This window comes from Rhopilema esculentum, chromosome 5 (genome assembly GCF_057945365.1).
Source record: "Rhopilema esculentum isolate cy_ngs chromosome 5, ASM5794536v1, whole genome shotgun sequence".
Classification (NCBI taxonomy): Eukaryota; Metazoa; Cnidaria; class Scyphozoa; order Rhizostomeae; family Rhizostomatidae; genus Rhopilema; species Rhopilema esculentum.
The window spans coordinates 5908248-5927660 of record NC_142819.1 but is presented as its reverse complement, the minus strand read 5'-3'; the positions used below and the strand labels follow the sequence as shown (position 1 = coordinate 5927660).

General features: G+C 35.5%; 1 protein-coding gene across 2 annotated transcripts in view; it reads right to left on the bottom strand.

The window, feature by feature from the left end:
• Nucleotides 1-400: 400 nt before the first annotated feature.
• LOC135689896 (leucine-rich repeat-containing protein 9) overlaps nucleotides 401-19413 on the bottom strand; it is a 32077-nt gene continuing 13064 nt past the window's right edge. For both annotated transcript variants that reach the window (XM_089108715.1, XM_089108716.1), the window contains exons 17-39: nucleotides 18448-18649; nucleotides 17307-17470; nucleotides 16369-16435; nucleotides 16122-16241; nucleotides 15654-15713; nucleotides 14566-14697; nucleotides 13764-14030; nucleotides 12687-12797; nucleotides 11995-12207; nucleotides 11025-11099; nucleotides 9794-10092; nucleotides 9305-9368; nucleotides 8896-9053; nucleotides 8580-8653; nucleotides 7864-7943; nucleotides 7027-7091; nucleotides 6557-6629; nucleotides 6132-6200; nucleotides 5384-5509; nucleotides 4492-4593; nucleotides 4085-4220; nucleotides 3245-3323; nucleotides 401-2022 (exon numbers count right to left, since the gene is read on the bottom strand). In XM_089108715.1, the coding sequence (XP_088964841.1) occupies nucleotides 2004-2022; nucleotides 3245-3323; nucleotides 4085-4220; nucleotides 4492-4593; nucleotides 5384-5509; nucleotides 6132-6200; nucleotides 6557-6629; nucleotides 7027-7091; nucleotides 7864-7943; nucleotides 8580-8653; nucleotides 8896-9053; nucleotides 9305-9368; nucleotides 9794-10092; nucleotides 11025-11099; nucleotides 11995-12207; nucleotides 12687-12797; nucleotides 13764-14030; nucleotides 14566-14697; nucleotides 15654-15713; nucleotides 16122-16241; nucleotides 16369-16435; nucleotides 17307-17470; nucleotides 18448-18649 (2755 nt within the window). In that variant the 3' untranslated portion in view covers nucleotides 401-2003. The remainder of the gene's footprint in view (nucleotides 2023-3244; nucleotides 3324-4084; nucleotides 4221-4491; nucleotides 4594-5383; nucleotides 5510-6131; nucleotides 6201-6556; nucleotides 6630-7026; nucleotides 7092-7863; nucleotides 7944-8579; nucleotides 8654-8895; nucleotides 9054-9304; nucleotides 9369-9793; nucleotides 10093-11024; nucleotides 11100-11994; nucleotides 12208-12686; nucleotides 12798-13763; nucleotides 14031-14565; nucleotides 14698-15653; nucleotides 15714-16121; nucleotides 16242-16368; nucleotides 16436-17306; nucleotides 17471-18447; nucleotides 18650-19413) is intronic.

The following is a 19413-nucleotide window of genomic DNA, read 5'->3' as shown; positions in this document are numbered from 1 at the left end:
TTCATTGGCCTAAGAACAATGGGTTTGATATTACATCCCGTATAGATTACAGAAAAACTTTCCTTAAAAGCTATTCAGTATGCATAAAAGCGACGAGTTTGGTTGAAAATGGAACACAGTGAAACCTGCATGGACGGACAACTACTTACAGCGGACACCCCCTTAGTGAGGAAAAGGGACAAAAAGTTACATTACGGTTAAAGCCCTGAAAAAAAAGCCTCCGGACAATGGACATTTGACTACAGACAGAAAATTTAAAATATGCAATAATCGTTAAATGCAAATCAGTAGTAAAATGCTAGCAGGTTGAAATGCCCCTCATAACAATGGCTGGCAAGGAGGGTAAAAGACAAAAGTGCTGAGACATCAAAGTCAAGTCAAAGCAAAAACGTACAACAAGTTTAAAACATTAATTTTGTAATAAGTTATGTCAGGTCAAAGCCATAACGTTTACGAAGACATCAAATGCTTTTCATGCCAAGTCACGGAGAATCAGAAACAGGATACTGGAGAAGCATGACACTTAAACTGACAAAAGCAAGATTCGTCAGCTATTAACAATTAAATGTAGTAAATCACAATGAAGGTTTTAGAATTGACGGTATATCATGTTAATATTAATCGTGTAGCTTAAAGGAATTGATAAACATGTTATGAAATGTGACGGCTGCTATGAGCTTTGGCGATCTGAAAAACTTAGGCAGGTTGCGTTGGTATTGACTCGGAAAGCATTGGGTCACGGCGTTTATTCACGGTATATTCTCTACCGTTGGTATAGCACATTGATTAGAGTTTCACGGGATTCTTTGCTCAAGATACTCTTATTTGAGTCTCCAAATTCTGATTTTTAATACGAATACAACACTATGAATGCCCGCGGAAAATATTTCTCAGTTTGTATACATCCATAAAAACTGAAACCCGCTTATAAAATGAAACATGAAATATTCATGACACGATGAGAGGTAACGAAATCGCCAGTGACATTTACTGCCTGCGGTTTGAACGGGCGAAGTTTGGAATAGAGAAATTATCAACACTGTCTTGAATATCAGGTTATACCGCTTAAACAAGCTAAATAACAACTTATACTGCCAAACTTAACGTCCGCATTACCATAGGCAAATTCAATAGGCTGAGGTAGATTCTTAAGCAAATTTTGATTTTTCGAGAAAATAGGGTACTAATCCAAAAATTAAAGTAATATTTTTACCATTTGCCCTAAAAAGAACACCAAGTTATAATGTTTTACTAGCTTAATTATGCTACAAGTTCAGTATACTTTAAGCGTTTAGCTTGGTGAAAAATGAATCCGACTAGTCAAAGGACATAACAAAGGCTAGATAAACTGAAAAATCATATATTATTCTCTCCGTGAAAACCTTCAGTAGTCTTTCCTCAAAACGGAAAGGGCCAATGATAAAGAACTTCTATATCATCGGAAGGGCAATAAATCATGAATGCGAGGCTAGGATGTTTTCGCTGATTTGACTACGAGGCATAAGATCCCAAGAAAGGTCGAAATTTGACCTTCCAAAAAAACTTCGAAATTTAACGTCCAAAAATAACGTTGAAATTTAGGATCCAGAAATAATGTCGAAATTTAAGGTCCAAAAATAATGTCGAAATTTAACGTCTAAATATATTGTTTTAATTCAACGCACAAAATTAACGCTAAAATTTAACATATCAAGATATACTTCAAAATTTGTCAAGACTGGAAAAAGCTTGAACACGCAAAAGCATAAAACTCCAATTAGGTAAATTATTGTAAACAATTCTGACCAGAAAAACGGCTTATCGCAATACGACCAGCCAAAATCTTTAGAGAAAACGATTAAATCCACTTAAGAATATTTATCTTTTATAATAGATAAATTTCATCCCAAACCCATGGACAGATAAATTAGTTTACAACCCTTACATAAAATATTTACAAAAGAATAAAATGTTATACTCATTGAAATGTTAAAACGTCTTTAGGATTAGATTTCTTTTCATGGTCATCTTTTTGAACTCGACCTGAAAAGGGTAATAAAATTATCTGGTGTTAAATCGAGCAGTTCTCACAAAATCATAACAATTGAATTTTTCAAACAACTATTCCAAAATATCTGATTCCAAGAACTGTTAGACCCCGTTTACACTAGAGTGTTTTATCCGGATAAATTTTTATCCGGATAAATTTTTATCCGTTTACGTTGTACCGGATAAAATTTTATTCGTTTAGCCCCTCCGTGGTGAGTTTTTGGTCACCCACGGTGAAACTAAATGGTGAGTTTTTTAATTGGGCATGCGCACAACCCTTGATTTAAGAACGCGCGAAAATAATTTTCATTGATGTCAGAGTGAGCACGTTGATATTTCTGTCATAAAGTCGACAATGCCAAAGAAATCGGAGAATACATCGACGGGAAGTAGCAAGAAGGCTGATAAGAACTTCACATGGACAGATTAGGAAACTGCTTTGCTGCTCCAAGGTCTTTCCCAGAATCGGCGTGGTCGTCGATTTCTTCTTGAAGCTTTCAGAATACGGCTTATTCTTTGCAGCCGTGAATTGCTATAGTCAACTATTGATTCCAAGTTGCGTTGGCTAGCTCTATAGGATCTCTCAGATATAGCAACTAGCTGAGCGTTTAGCCTTGCTGCAGCAGCTACTGAGCTTAAAAATGCAAACAGAGATAGTATGATGTTTTGAAGACTTTCATCCATGATAGTTCAGGAAACAGCAAAAATGACATGAAATATTAACAAAAGCGCGCCAATTTTTTCTCTTGCGCCGTTTCGTTATCATATTTAAATGGCCTCAATATGAAACAGAATAGCCTCACTGTGTATGCGTATAAAAATTTATCCGGATAAAACTGTTTACACTACCCTTTGCCGGATAATTTTCTATCCGGACAAAAATTTATTCGCTTTCGTAGCAGGATAAATATTTGTACGGCAAAGCGGATAAATATCTACACGGATAAAATTCGCTCGTGTAGACGGAGAGCCTATCCGCATAAATTTTTATCCGGATGAAAATTTATCCGGATAAAACACTCTAGTGTAAACGGGGTCTTAAGGTCAGCAACAGAACCTTTGAAAAATAATCTTATTACGGTAAATGTCTTTCGGTACACTTTGTATCGACTTTCACATTAAGCAGATGGAAGAACAAGCCAACATGAATTGGTCACACATCGATGTAAAGAAAAAGCACAAAAACAACGTCCCACCCATTTAACTGACAACCTACTTTTCTTGGTTACTGTTGTCCTGACGACCGCCCGACTTCCGACTACCATTTGCCTGGTTTCTGCGACCGCTCTTTTGTCCTGTTATAAAGAATACGTCTGGCTACATATCAACTGTAAGTTGTAAAGATCTGAAGGGGGTTACCCTTTTTAAAGAGTATTTAGAAAACTATAGATGTGCAAAATGACTGACAGAGTGATGTTTCAAGTTCTACAATAAAATCGCCGCTGTCATGGGGAATCTATGAAATTTTTGTTTGAAAGAAACCATTGAGCATTCTTAATTGATGTTTTTCATCAGATCGTTTTTTGGATGGCTTGCGAATGCCTTTGGAAAAGCTTTTAGTAAACCACGATTAGAAAACTGGGCAATTAGCATCCAAAAACATTTGCTACAATTAGCTAAGAAAGATACATTTAAATGCATGGGAGAGTAGGCGTCCTGCAAAACTGTGGATTCAGCGAATTTTTAAAACTCTCATGGTATGAAACAAAGCAAACAGCCCAACTAACCCACTCAAAATTTAGGGTTTTGTAATATTTGGTATGAAGCTACCTTGGATTAGATTCTATTTTTTTGCTAAGGTATGAAAATTGTAAGTGTCATCCAAAGTAGGGACCAGATGACCTTGTGTCCTTTCCTGCTTTGGATGGCACAGTAGAATGTACCAAACCTTTGTGTTTTAACTTTTTAATATTGATAGAAAAAAAACTGACCCACAGATACTTGCAATTTTACACTACCGTCCCAGATGTAGCCTACTACCTTGCATACATCGAATAGAGAAATTTCCTCTCAAAAAAGGATAATTTCAACCTAGGATACAAGGAAATTGACCAACCTTTGCTGTAATCACAATTATCACTACCAAGGTAGGGTGGAGGGGTGGTGTTTTGTAATCGGTCAAGACTGTAAATTCGCTGCCCGAGCTGATACGCTAAATCTGGGTTATTTCCACTCAGCTGAACTTGGGTAACCTGTAGAAAAAGAAGCAAAGATAAAAGAGCATTTTAATATTCTATGATTTCTAAGTGACGACATAACAAAGTTCTATCACAAGCATTTGTGGTTTCACACAACCTAAAAGAGCACAATGCAATACCTCAAAATAGGGAAAAAAGCTAAATCTGTGGCGAATTGACCGAGACATGGCCAGTGAAGAACCTTGATTACTACTTTCTTGATATGGTTCAAAAACCAAATTACAGTGATTGACAGGAAAGGGCTCATTATTCCATAATAGCAAACCTTCAAGGGAACCTGTCCGGTTGATTTTGTTGAGGCAGCGTTGATTCCCGGTAGGGAGACATTAGCAGCGCCAGCTAGTGTCTGCAACAGTTGAACGCCGCCCTAAAGAGGTAACCACAGATAGAATCATAATGATGTGCAGGTTTGGGACAGATAATATAAGTTCATGGCTAGATATGGTATCCATTTGTCAAAAAATTATTATCTATAAGATTATTTCACCAAAAAAAGACTAAGTGATTAAATGAGATAACCAACAAAATTTACACAGAATCGATGTTGAGATTGCGCTGAAAGTTGTAAGAATTTAAGTTGAGATCAATGAGAAAATATTTGCTCCAATTCAGTTTTGAAACATGAACAATTCATAAAGCATAAACGTAATTATTTTCATAAAAAAATTAGCTTTTGTCATAAAAGAACTAAAAAATTTAACCATTTATGGAGCGTCAAACACACACAAGATATGAATATTTAGAATATCAACAAGGAAATAGCCCACAGTAACAGCCCCATTACAGGTTAAAAAAGGCAAAAAACCTTAGAATTGGCAAAAATTAAGAACATTTCTACGTGCCAGTTTATTGTTTGAATCGTTAATAATACTTTTATCTGTTAGGGTGTCATTTTGCTATCAAAACCTCCGGATTTTACCGAGGAGTAGTTTTCTCAAGGGGTAGTTTTCTCACCCCATACCAAGAGGCAATAAGAAGCAATAGGCTAGCCATTCTGCCTTGCCATTCTAGGCCACAGTCTTCTAGCGGCGCAGTTTATATACAAAAATAGCTTGATCAATAGCATACCTCAAGCGAGGAATACAACCCTGAGAGTAACACACACATTGGGTAACCAAGAAAGTTGTCAGATTGGCATACATTTCGTAAATGCTTACCTGTTGCTCCAAGAAGTAAAGCTCAGCCTTCGTTCGTTCTTCATTTGTAACCGGCATACCATCAATGCTGATAAGATTCGGCTGGCGAAACACGAGCATCGGTCGGTGCATCAAGCGACGAGATACCTGCGTGGAAATGCGATACTATGGCAACATTTTTCCATTTCTGCATTTCATTATGTACGATATACACAAATAGCATGCTTCAGGTGGGCCTTTGTCTGTGGGACAGGCATCTTTCTTCGCTTTAACGGTAAAGCGTAGCTATTTCTGACAGAATGCTGCATCTCTCTCTTTTAACTTCTGAAGTACTCACATGTTATCATTTTCAGACTGCTATCGTGGACTTTTCTTTATTTACACATATATAATTGACGAAGTTACTACAAAAGGTTCAGCTCTGTATATCGCCGTCCGTTGTGTGCACCTAGCAACACAGTCCATCAAAGTAATGATAAATGATAACATGTTGTTCATTTTCGTCACATTGCGGTGTTTCTTATTTGCTAAATGTAACTGGTCATAAGCGGCACTGCATTCATAAACATATTTGTTTTGGAATTCATCGATTTTTTTCGCAGTTTGTTGAAATCATATTGGAATTTATTAAGATTTGTCACTGTCAATTTGAAATTTTTCGTAAGGATAGTAGAAAGTAATTTATTGTTAATTAAGAAATGTTTACCACCTATACAAAAGTTTTCACATATGCTATAAAAAGAAACGAGTAGCTATCTTGAATACTTACTGGGTTGCCTATGACGGACAGCTCAATGAGATTTGACAGTCTTTCCAGTCGCTCAATTTCCGCACTTTCCTAAATACGGAAAAATATGGGCATAAGTGGATTATCAAGGAAAATTAGTCAAACGTTATGAAAAGCTTTTGCTCCAAATCTCTTAAAACCCTAATCTCTATTTTCATGTCGAATATCAATATCTGCAGGCTATCATTTAAAAGAACCAGGTTATCGTCGAAAGTTTGTGATTTGAAAACATAGTCACCACGTCTCGACAACAAAGTCTTCTTATCTTATTCAATCTTTTGTAAATCTAAGCTTCTAATTCACTGCCTTCTTTAAAATAAAGGAAGTATTCACAGCCTCAATGCATCCCTTGGCCAGCTACACTTGCCTACAAAAACCATGGAAATAACAAAATCATAAATTATTACCTGTATTCTGTTAAGACCGATGAACAGCCTCTGCAGATTTGAAAGATGCTCCAAATTCGCGAGTTCTCGAAGCCTGTACAGAAAACAAAGTGTCTTAAAAACAAATATTCAACCAAAAAAGCAAATCTCTCTGAAAAACAATTAATCAGCTACTTATTCCAATGCTTGAACAACAAAAGGAAACAACGATTCTTCTTAAAAAACCAAAGTCTGATGAACGATCAGAAAACAAAAATACATTTTACATAAAGAATGAATGACATAAACAGTAACAAATTACACAGGGTAACATTGCTAACTTACCCAATAAATCCTTACTCCATGATTTTTCTTTTAACAAATATTTTCTTTTTTCTGTCTACCTTAGCAAAATATTCCACTTTTTCATAAATTTTTCTAAGGAGAAACTTTAAAAGAATTTTGGTATATCGTTATAACTGTTTAAATCAACCTATCTGTTTTTCTTTCACCTGTTTTCCTCGCAGTGCAGTTCTGTAAGCTTCCATTGGCTTGCGAAAGAATATTCTCCAAAGTTCTAAGGATATCAGATATAAGAACGTAAGATTTAAATCTGAAACTTTTGCTAGTCAACCCAAAGCAAGTTTTCCTCGAATGTGACAATCACAGGGGTACTTTGCTATCAGATGCCGTGGCTTCGAGATTTCGCAAAGGTATGTTGGTTACTTTGTATAAAAAGCGACGTCGTAAAGGTATGACAAAAAGAGAAAAAACATTGGATTCATTTAACAGCCAAGACGATACGATATTTTTAATGGACACAGAAAGAGAATGGGACACACTTGAATACATAATAAAAATGACATTTTGAAGAAAACATGAATAGTAGATTAATGCTTGCAGTGAAATGTTACAAAGGTTGATGTTCTCAAAATGGTTGCAATTTTTACAAAACAAACTATTTTTAAAGTAGGGGAGAGGAGAGGGGATAGGAGTCCTTGGTCTATAGCTAGAGCTAAAGCTAAGCATAGCTATTCATTATTCATTATAAATTATCTGTATTATATGTACTGATTGTGGCTTCTTACTACACGAGCAGCCTTCAGTTAACCTTGTTCTACCACCTGCTGGCTGGCAGAGTACAATTGAGCAACTGACACACAAAACAACTACTGGGCATGGCTGAACCCGTGATTTTACTGTATAAAAACACCTTGTTACACCTAAAATAGCCGGAATATATGTAGAAGATATTTTGGTGCCAATCGAATGCATGATATAGTGAGGTTCTTGGATACGAGTGAGTAAAAATGGGCTTTCTATCAATTGATTACAAAAAGTTGTGCTACCTTTATTTTGTTTTTATCAAGGACCAGTTCGCGTAGTTCTGTAAGTCCTTCAATGCCATCTACCTTTGTGATATCATTCCCTAAAGCCGGTAAAAGAAATATAAAAAATGAGCTCCGTGATAGACATTGACTAGTCCATGGTAAGAGAAGAAAAAGTATGTCAGGATATTTTGCATGGCTTTGCACCTTAGTAACATCCAACAGGAAACAACAGTGCTTGACATTTCAAGCTTCCGCACAAAATTAAATGCTAGAACTAAATTGTTATCTTCCTACCTTAAAAGCCCTTATAGTAGTTGAGAGTTAGTGATCGGAACCTTAACTAATGACACTCCAATAGAATTTTTCGTCTTAAAGTTATGACGTCTTAAAGCCCTATTTTTAAAATTTTTGAAGTTCGAGAAATACTACTAAATGTGCAGTCGCAGTTAGAGGTATTAGAAATTGACTGGGACATCGCCACTTAAGTAAGCTCACTGTAATCTGGTCTTTGCTCCATACTTTATAAACGAAAGCAAAAACAGAAATACTTTAGCAATACAGAAATACAAAAATTTATTCCGCAGTATTTAATGATGTCTTTTTAGGCCACGGGGTAAAAAGTAAAAAAAAATTAAAATTAGACTTTTGATAGCATCATACTTAAGAACTCCATGATAAACATTGCATGGAAATCACATTAAATTTCGTTTAAATGAAGGCTTGAAAAAAGAAACCTTGCAGAAAGAGTGTCTTCAAGTTTCTAAGTCTGCCAAGCTGAAGAGTTGGTATACTGCTTATTCCGTTAAACCTGAGCAGAAAAATAAGATATTGATGAGGAAAGGATAGCCAATATGTTTATGAAAGATATAGATGCCTAAATAGTGGGGTATAACAATATCATGCAAAGATAGGGTTCACAATATCTGCCTTCAAAGGTTGTACATAAACAAAGGAATTATAAAAATATCAGCTATGAGTTAGCTTTTATTGAGGAGCTCACTTCTATGCAAAAAGGAATAACTGGATATTATCATACCATAATGCACTTACCCTAAATGGAGTACTTCCAAAGTATCCAACACAGGGGTGTTGTATTCTTGGCTGGTGAGCTCGCTTATAACCTTGCTGTGAGAAGGGCTGCTTGGCACCTGAGGTCCCTTGGCCTTCCCTATGATACTTTCTATGTGATTGAAATTGAGGCACAAGACCTAGACCCAAAGAGAGGTTACATAGTAGTCTTGCTAAAAAGTAGTAGATAACGATAAAAACGGTAGAAAAGGGTCTGTTTCTATAGAGTCACGAAGTTATGGTCATCAGACTGTTAGGGACCGCGAAAAGGAGTACATAGAAGAAATCAAGGTACCACGCCCAAAGCAAGCCTTGTTTTCTTTGCATTCTTGAAAATGTTTATCAAGTTGAAACAAATCTAAGAATGACGTAGATGTGAAGATCAACAAACCTTTAAATTGGAAAGGTGAATGAGTCCTCCAAAATTTGTTAAACTGTTATGCTCCAAATTAACGCTGAAGGAAATAACATCATCATCGTTCATTTCAGATGCTTCAAGAAGAAATAAAATTGAACTACACAGCATAATACTGATATTTTGATGTTATGTTGGTTGCAGGCAAAGGTGATATTAACGTAAATAGATATTCATTTGACAAATGCACCAAGATTAAGCAAACAAGAACTTTCATAGGTATCTTTTCAAAAATAAAAATCATTTTAGAATATCGATAAAGTTGTTGGTAGAAGTAAAAAGAAATGTGTAATAGTGGAGGTTTTTAGAGGTTTGCAGGATTTTATTGGTTGATATCGATATCACCACTTCAGCAAGTCTAAAGAGGTTAGGAGTGACATCATAACTTCACATATACTGCAAATGGTTGATCCTAAAACTGTCCGTAAGATTAGTGGATTACAATACAATCTCAGCATAACCAACCTCGTTAAATAGCTGAAAGACTCCCCATTTCCAAGGTCGATGCTTCTAAGTCCTTGACTGGGCAAGTCAAGCTCACAAACTTCAACAAAGTTTGAATGACCGAGTCTTTCAGCTACGAAGTCCTGCGTCAAACGACCGCCATACGTATCCTTAGCAATTGTCTCTTCCATTTGATCAATCGCCTTCCCATCCAATGCCCTCAGAGACTGGATGTGGTATATGATGAAAATTCGGTAATCTGAAGACTCGCCTGTTATCGGGTTACCGATTAGGTCGAGGATAGCCAGGCTCTGGATATTCTGTAAATGATAAGAGATAAGATAAAGTTTTTTATACAATGATAAGATAGTTCAAGTGAGGGGTATTCCTGAAAATGGAATTTCAGCATTCGAGAATATGACAACAAATGTGTCTCGCAGCTAGATTTAGGCCTATTTCGGACGTTTTTACCACTATCTACAAAAAAATAAACTTAACCTAACCTTATTTAAGATAACCTAATTTTTTTTTAAAAAAATTGAAACTTTAATAATTTTATGAAAAAATTGTACAATCGTAGTTATTTTGAGAGAAAGATGGACTGCATTTTCTTTCAGTGGAATTTAGCAATTTTTCCAGTCAGTAACACAAGGATCAATGGCAACAAGAAATGATTTTAACAGTGGCTTGTAAGGGTAAGTTCATATTTGTTAATAAACTGAATAAAACAACTTTTGAGGATTAAGAACTGTAATTTCTATGTTCTCCCCCCCCCCCTAATTATTATAAGGATTTGAAAGGGGCAGTTTCAAGCCTTCGTAAGTAACGAGCGCGGAAGAATTTTGACTGAGTACAACGGCAGTTTTTTTAAGATTCAACTTTTAAAAAAATGTAGGTTATCTTTCAGCATATTTTACACGTTTATTTTTTTGTGGGTAGTGTAGTGGTAAAAACGTTCAAAATAGGCCTAAATCTAGCTGCGAGACACGTTTACTGTCATATTCTTGAATTCTGATTGGCTAATGGGGTATGGAGAACTTAGGTCGCTTAGCCGATCAAAGATTAGGAATCTATGCTGGCATGGACAGAGAGAACTGGAACATAAGTTTACGTTCTTCATAACATTATTTGCATTCGAAACAAACTCTGCTCAGCGAAATCTGCTGGTAATAGAATTGAAAAATAAATATGTCTTCAATAGTGCAAATAAGTTGTCGTGAGCTATAAATAGTGCAAAATATAAAATACTCACTTTTAAATGGAATATTTCACGCATGTTTGTAATTTTGTTGTTACCAATGAAAAGATCATAGAGGGACACTGCTTTCTGAAACAAATATAGGTGGCAATTGGAATAATACCTAAGTAGCCAAACAATTTTTGAAAGTGATATTTTACAAGTATTATGGGATATGAAGATATTTTGAATAAAGGTAGGAGCTTAAATGATCTTAAGATAAATATTGTAACAATTAACTGAGTATGAAAGAGTCTTTTCCCTTTTTTATCCAACCTATATAGAAGTTGCCAAACAATGGTCTAAAATTTTGGAGAAACTCAGAAAGAACTTTTAAACTGTTCTTAATGCCTGTTTTTGAAAAAGCTACAAATATATCGAGTTTTGCTTTATTTAGTGATTATTTGATCTCGAGTGCCATACATCAAGCGATTTCTAAAAAACGTCTCCAAGCTTCAATGCTGTACAAAAGAATTTGAATGCCGAAATTTTCAAGTTCACAATTTCACAGTATCACAACTGCCGATTAATTTTCCATATATCTTGCAACCGTAAAAGGCATATCCCTTCAGCAAAGGGGTTTACATAACACAATCTGTACAAGTCGGACTGGGTTTACATAACACAATCTGTGCAACTCGGACTCTCAGTACCACCGAATCGTATTTTAATTTATCAGCATTGTAACCGTGAGGCAGTGGAGGGAGGATGCACGGAACAACTTTGTAAAGCTGTTCAAATTTTGTGCAGGTGTTCCAACAGTTTTGCGAAGAATTGTAGCTCTAAAGCGCATCCGGCATTAACCTGTGTCACAGACCATGGTTTGTGACGGAGGCTAATCTAACAGGCAGTGAGGCATACTCCCAAAATATGTGGACTATCGCACTAAAAACAGCATAAGCTAGAAGTAAGAATACTCTTTATATTATATATGGAAATCACTAGAAGAATCCATGCTTCTAAAACGGCGCTAGCTATTTCATACCTGAAGGCCTTTGATTCGTGCAATGGAATTATTCTCAAGAGACAGATGTCTGAGTTCGCTCAGTTTCTCAAAATTTGTGGCATCAATCGACATCAGATTGTTGTTATCCAAGTTTAGAGATTTCAGCTTTAGCAGATGATCAATGCCTTCCAACTTTGAAATGCAGTTGCCAGCTAGAGATAGTTCTTCGATTCGCGGACAACTCTCTAGGCCCTATTAAAGAAATAAATCTGCATTACCTTAATTGCCACAATTTATAAAACGAGTTTAATGTTGTTTTCTGAGAGAAAAACAATGACAGACAAGCATTTCACATTTAGCAAGCAAGCAAAACACGAAGATATATATACAGGACGTGGATTCTTAATTGATGATGAGAAGAGAGTTCTGGGTAGAACATCACGTACATGTCATTGCTTTCAAATTCATAAACACTATAACGAGGTTATCAGAAATTAAAGCATCAATGAGAATTTTCATCAAATTTTGTCGTCAGTTTGTTTGCAACTTTTTGCAAGACGTTAGTCTGATTCGAAACCCTCCAAAATATTTCACACAAATCTACTTAAGTAATTTAAGTTGAATAGGGAGAAAAAAATCTTATAGCTACAAAAATCAGGACCTCTAAAGCATGATAAGAGTGCTTTTCTGCAAGAAAAAAAACAATTACGGGTTAAAAACATGGTCAGTACCTCTATCTTTGTGATGTCGTTATCATTAAAAGAAACAAATTTCAAATTATCCAGATGCTCTAAATTTGAAATTTTGCTCAAATGTTGGTTATCCAATTGCAAACATGTGACCTGTTTGATGATAAAATTATAAGTCATATAAAAGACAAAAAAATTTACAATCATAGCAATATAAAAGATAATTGCATGACTGAAATTCTAAAAATACAAAAAAATAGGGAAAGATAGGTTCACATAAACAAGCTTGATATTCATTTAAAAATTTCATGATCTAGAAAAGCTAGATTCGAAGCTCAGGCTGGATTCCTTGACTAGAATGAATAAAAAAGTCGTCTTGGTGTGAAAATTTTAAAACATCTTTGAACTGTAAACGCATTGTAAAATTTAATCTTTTTTTAATCGTCAATTTAATTTCTTTCATTAATTAACTAATTGTTTCATATGTGTAATTATTAATTATTCATCCATAATTGCTTTTTATTCTAAATTTTTGTAAAGTAGGCCTAAATTAGCTTATACACAAATTGTACATAGACAGCTATATTATACCCGCCTACTGTAAATAAATTGATTATTATTATTATTATTATTATAAGGCAAAAATACTTTCCGGAGAGCACAGGGAAATGCGAGTTTACTTAGCTAAGTTGAAATATAATTATAAAACAATCCAGTTTTTAAAGCAGCAGCGCTATTACGTTCGCAAAGCTCAAATCGAAATCCTAATGACAAAGATTATTACACTGGATTTGTGTTGTCTTTTATAGTCTGCTTTATCAAAGGGACATTCAAAGCAGAATATTAGAAACAAACAGCAATGAGTTAACATCGATAGACGTAACTAAATTTTAAGTAGCGTTTATTCTGAGCAGCACCCCTCGGGGCAGCACGCCTTCAAAGAAACCACCCGTCCAAGGATGTCATTTTTTGATGCAAAGAGGTCTCTGTTTTAAAGTTCGACTGAGTAATAATAAGTTCCCCTGGATGTTGGCATGTCAAAAGCTGTCAACTAAAATGCAATTGTTTAAGTTTAAATGGACCTTTTCATTTAGTTGAATAATAAGTCTGAGACAGAACCTTGTAAAACCATTTTTTATCGTCTTCGTAGAGTTTTACTGGTTTGTGTTTACTCCTTGCCATAATAACACTGCAGGTGGATTCCAAGCTGAGGGTTCGGGGTTTACACACATCTGTTCTTGAATGGGCGAGAACAGTGACGTAAGCGATTCGAGAGCAGGCTGCCATTCTGATTGCTAATGTTGTCTCCTCCTCAGCTACCTCTTCATTATCAAGCGTTATCAGATTTCGCAATCTACCTATGCATCTCAGTCGTAGAGTTTCGGGCTGTAAAGCGTTACAGATGAATATGTAAAACACCATAGAAGCACTGACGGTAAGGGTGACTTGGTGAAGTTTTCAAGTTCACTTTCAAAATAGAATTGATGAAAGATTCAAAATAGATTGCAAATCTACTCAGTTGACAAAATATCGTTAATCTTCAATTAAAAGAACACGACGGCATCACTTTGTTGCCTCGAGACCAACAAAACCACGGATCCTTAATTAAAATTTGCACATTAAACCCTTCTAATTATAAAGATGTTTGCTCTCCTGTTTAGCTTAAATGCACTTCATTATCATTTTAGGCAATCAGGCGACACAGCAAAGTAACTTAGGAATTCGTGGTCATAAATTCCAAATACCTAAAGATAACATAAAGAGGGACAGTGAGGCTATATCCACTAGATTGCTATTGCAAAATACACAATCATGTTGACAATGAAAGTCGAGGAAAAATGTACAATACAGCTGGTGACTGACTTTACATTCAATATATACGAATTAATATACAAATAACTTAAAGAGAATAAAAACAAACCTTTAAAAACGGATTGTGTTTCAAATTCAATGTTTTTATTGCTGGCAGGTATTTTCTAATCAAACCAACTTCTTCACGGGTGTAGTGCAGTCGATTCCAACTTAGATCTAGATGAGCAAGGTGAATGCATCCCTGTGAACAAACAAGAAGTCAAGATAACTTAGAGACATTGCTTGCATTATAATTTTAAATCTACTTTCTAAATGTACCCAAATTCCTTACTCAAAGGTGCACCTCCTTTAAAGACATACCCCCTTCAATGATGCACCCCCTTTTAAAGGTGCATCTCCTTCAAATGCGCACCTCCTTTAAAGACGCACCTCCTTTAAAGGCACATGCTATTGTATATTGGTTTAGTGCTTCTTTAAGCGGACCATTTTCCATTCATGAAGTAAAGTCGGACCTTCGGACCACAGATAATTATTCTTTCTTTAATTAACTCATTGCACTGTTAATTATACTTTTAACTCAAAGAGACTCGCTACTTCCGAACTCTGTCTTATTTAAGTTCTTAAAACCGAAATTTTCCTGACGTTAAATAACACCTACATTAATAAATATTGTTGCCACATGTCTTTGGATTGGACAGAAAAGTCCAGATATTAATCTTCGTTTAGTCGCACATTCAAGCTGGCAAATAATGTTACCCAAACAAATATTTTACTATTTGATAAACATACACAAGATATGGTTTCAGACTACAGATCTATCATTCAATTGGATAGTAACGACACTTTTTTCGAAGTGAATAACCTTATCTGCATTCTCGTGTTCTGTTCTTTCCAAAATTAACAGATTGGTAAAGAAATTTAACTTAATAATCAAGATTATAAAAAGAAAACCCAAATTACAAAATGAGTCAGAACTTCAAAGTTTTAACCCACTAAAAATCTGTGATAGCTTCCTTTTAACGTGGTTAACTTGAGGCTTATAACAATTTGATCTGCAATATGCCTATGAATCTATTTCTAATGGTACGTCAAAGATTTAACCCAGAATTATGTACGTGTCTTGTACGATAACATTGATAAAATCAAGTTTGCATAACTGAATGACGAGAACTCAAATGAATAGTCTACATTTCAAACCTTAAATCCATCAACTGATGATATCTTGTTGAAACTAGCGTCCAAGTATTCTAGATTGCTCTGAAAGATTTAAAGGAAAAATTAAATTGGTCTTTGCATTGGGTTGTGTAATGAGGATCCTGGTAGCGAAATAGAAAAGGAGGCAATGAATAAAGGACTCAAAAGAGCAAAGGCAGAACAATTCAACTGAAAGGCATATAAAAAAGCTTTTATCTCGATAGAAAGAAGATGTAACTAACGAAGTTGCATTGAAATAAACAGTTTCTGCATATTGAGATATAACGAAGTTATCAGAAAACGTCAAAACATTAATAAATATTGAGCAGCAACAAAAGAAAAGAGTTATCTTGTTATATGTAAGATTATTTATGGTTATCAACCCCAAACAAAACAGCAATCAATCTAAGTAATCTGGTCAAAGTGGCAGACCTACAAAACGATGCTTCAAGAAAGCTACCACATTCTTACCATTCCAGAGAGATCTTGAAGTGATGTAAGATCGTTGAAACTGACAATCAATTTCTTCAGACTTGAAAGTGTGGATAAAAGCTTCAGTTTGGTTAAGCCACTCCCATTAAGGTTTAGAGTCTGAAATAAATTGAATAAAATTCTCAAACTCAATAAATACCCAAGAAAAGGAGGAATAGAAAGTTATGTTAAGAAATCTATGCCAGTGATTAGGGATTACATTTGTTGTGCTTCGATCAAGACTTACAGAGATCCTGCTAATATATGAAGCCCCAGTATGCTTCAGTAGAAGATCTTCGGTAAGAATGGTTAACCTATAAAAAATAAAACCATGGTTATTTATAACAAATTTTGCCTGATGTTCGCATGTGAAACTCAGAGCGCTTAGAACCGTCCTGCCCTTCACTCAAAGCTATCCTTTCTTATACGTGTATCATGTGCGGGGAAGGTTAGCTAGTTAGGATCACCGACTACAGATCCAAGGGTCTGGAGTTCGAGTCCCTGCCATTACCAAACAAATACAAAGAATCACGCCTTTTATTTGTAATATTTGACAAAAGGGGCACCAAAGAAGATACACTAAGTAAAAAGCAGTCCATAACATCGCAAGTACCTATTTTCAAACAAAGTTCCGAATCGTCAATGACTTGTCGATGATTTTCAAGTCAAATCTACCTAAGGTAATGCGACACTATAAGATAAGATGGAGAAACAGTGCCATTTTGCATCACATTCACATTCAGGTAACCGCCGGCAAAAAGCACCTATCGGGTATATACAGTACGTACAATAATAAAGGACCTTTGCTGGACATAGCTAGCATAAAACTAAAGAAACGTCAGCGTTGTCTTTACTATAAAGTGTTACAATACTTAGCTGCAACATCACATAAGTCGTCAGCCTACGGATGTCAGTGTAAAATCTTGGTACCATGAGGTCCTATCAATGAAATTTATTGCTACGGTCTGTCATAAAGTGCTCGACGTCATAAACACAGGCCTGTACAGTGTACACGATATGGTGTGTGGAACAGGATAACTGTAAGTTGCAAATCAGGTCAGATTGCAATCATTTTCCAAATGTATACCCAAATAGGACATAATATTTATTTGATTGATAAACCGTGAAGAAAGAGTTTCAACATGATGTGAGCCACATGGAAAGCATGAAAAAAATGAGTGATACCTAGGCCTAGTTTTAACCATTGGGTCCATGTTTATGATATTCTGGTCCATGTCTGCGTGTTTTTCGTCCGTTGCAGTAGCATTTTCGATCAGCGGATTGGCTGAGTTTGCTTTGCTGCCTTCTAGCAAGATTTCACTTAGCTTTGCTTGCAATGGTTCTGCATTCTGATAGAAAAATATGACAAGAATGTTAAATGAATGATCATACCTACCGTTTAGAGTCAAAACTTTTCAGAACACAAACACCATAAAGAACGAAAGAAAAAAATCTTAAATGAATGTAATATTTTGCTACAAAACTACAAAAAGCATTCTACAGCAAGACGTATTCAATGTGCTGAGAATGACCAACTCTGAAAGCGTTGCCATCATAACTTTCAGGCTTAATGTTGAATGACATTGCTGTAAGGCCAATTTCTCCTGAAAAGATGTTGAATAGGCTTAAAGATCACAGTTGAGGGAAAAGTATGCATGATTACAAGCAATAATAGTACAAAGCTACTGTTATTCATTCAGCCATTGCAAGACGCATCTTAAAACTGCACTAAATTGTCTTAGAGGTCGCTTTAATTCAAACAAATTACTCAAAATTATGCATATGAATAACGAAATGACCAACCTATATATCATTTATCGGATCTAGAGAAGCCCAACATACTCCTGGCCCAACATTTAAGAATGCAGTATTATAGCCAACTGAGACGGCCTCAGATGTCTAAGGTCTAAGAGATAGTTAGACCTGTATAGGTTTAAACTTACAGTAACTGGTATGAATAAAAAGTAATTGTTTCGTCTAATATTACTATATTTTCATCTTTTGATGAATGTTGTGCATTGCTTTACTGAGCAATTATACAATACAAGCTAAATGAGTTTGCTATTCAACTTCTTAACTGTTTTGAGAGATGATATTTACTTGCATAAAGTTTAATAACAGCTTGTCCTATAACAAATTGAACATGTGCGCAAACTTCGAGGCGTTTCCCTTAAACAAGACGGAGCCACTTGGAGTATTAAAACCCAGATAATAGAGAAATTATGCCTGTATTAACGGTGAATAATAGTTCGAGATGAGGTCGTAAGAATATAACAACATCAAGCACGACGAGTCAACAGTACAGAGATTGTCAATACATGCTTACCCTCGTAACATATTCGAACTCGACCATATATTCTGGAAGCACCAGCTCAGCGTTAAACACGTGCCAAGTGCACCTCCGCAGCGTACAATCACACAATTCAGCTATTCCAACAGTGCTCTTACTTCTGGCTTTGGTCGGACATATGGCGTGTCTTCTTGTCTGGTAGGCAGTGTCGTAATTTTGATATTGTTGCTTGTTGATTCTGAAATTGAAGTTATAATAGGTACAAATAATAGCAGTGAACTGATAACAATGAGTATCGCTGGAATAAAAAAGAATAAAACTTTAGCAATGATAAGAACTATCATTGTTACAACGAGTACCATTGTAGTAAAAACAGGAGCCATTGTAGCAACAACGATAAGCATTGTAGCAACAACGATAAGCATTGTAGTAACAACGAGAAGTATTGTATTAACGCTGAGAGCAATCGTAGTAACAACGAGAACCATTGTGGTAAAAATGAGAACCATTGTGGTAAAATGAGAAGAATGGTAGAATCAACGAGAACCATTATAGTAACAACTAGAACCATTGTTGTAACAACGAGAACCATTGTTTAACAACGAGAAGAATTGTAATAGCAACGAGAACCATTGTTGTAACAACGAGCACCATTGTGGTAAAAATGAGAACCATTGTGGTAAAATGAGAAGAATGGTAGAATCAACGAGAACCATTATAGTAACAACTAGAACCATTGTTGTAACAACGAGAACCATTGTTTAACAACGAGAAGAATTGTAATAGCAACGAGAACCATTGTTGTAACAACGAGCACCATTGTTCAACCACGAGAAGAACTGTAATAACGATAAGAACCCTCACAGTAACAAGGATAGCAATTGTAGTGAAAACGGGAACCATGGTAGTAATAATGAGCACCATTGTAGTAACAAGGTGTATCATTGAAGTGTTGACAAGACATAGGACTGAAACTCCATTGCACCTTAGAATTAGGAAGAA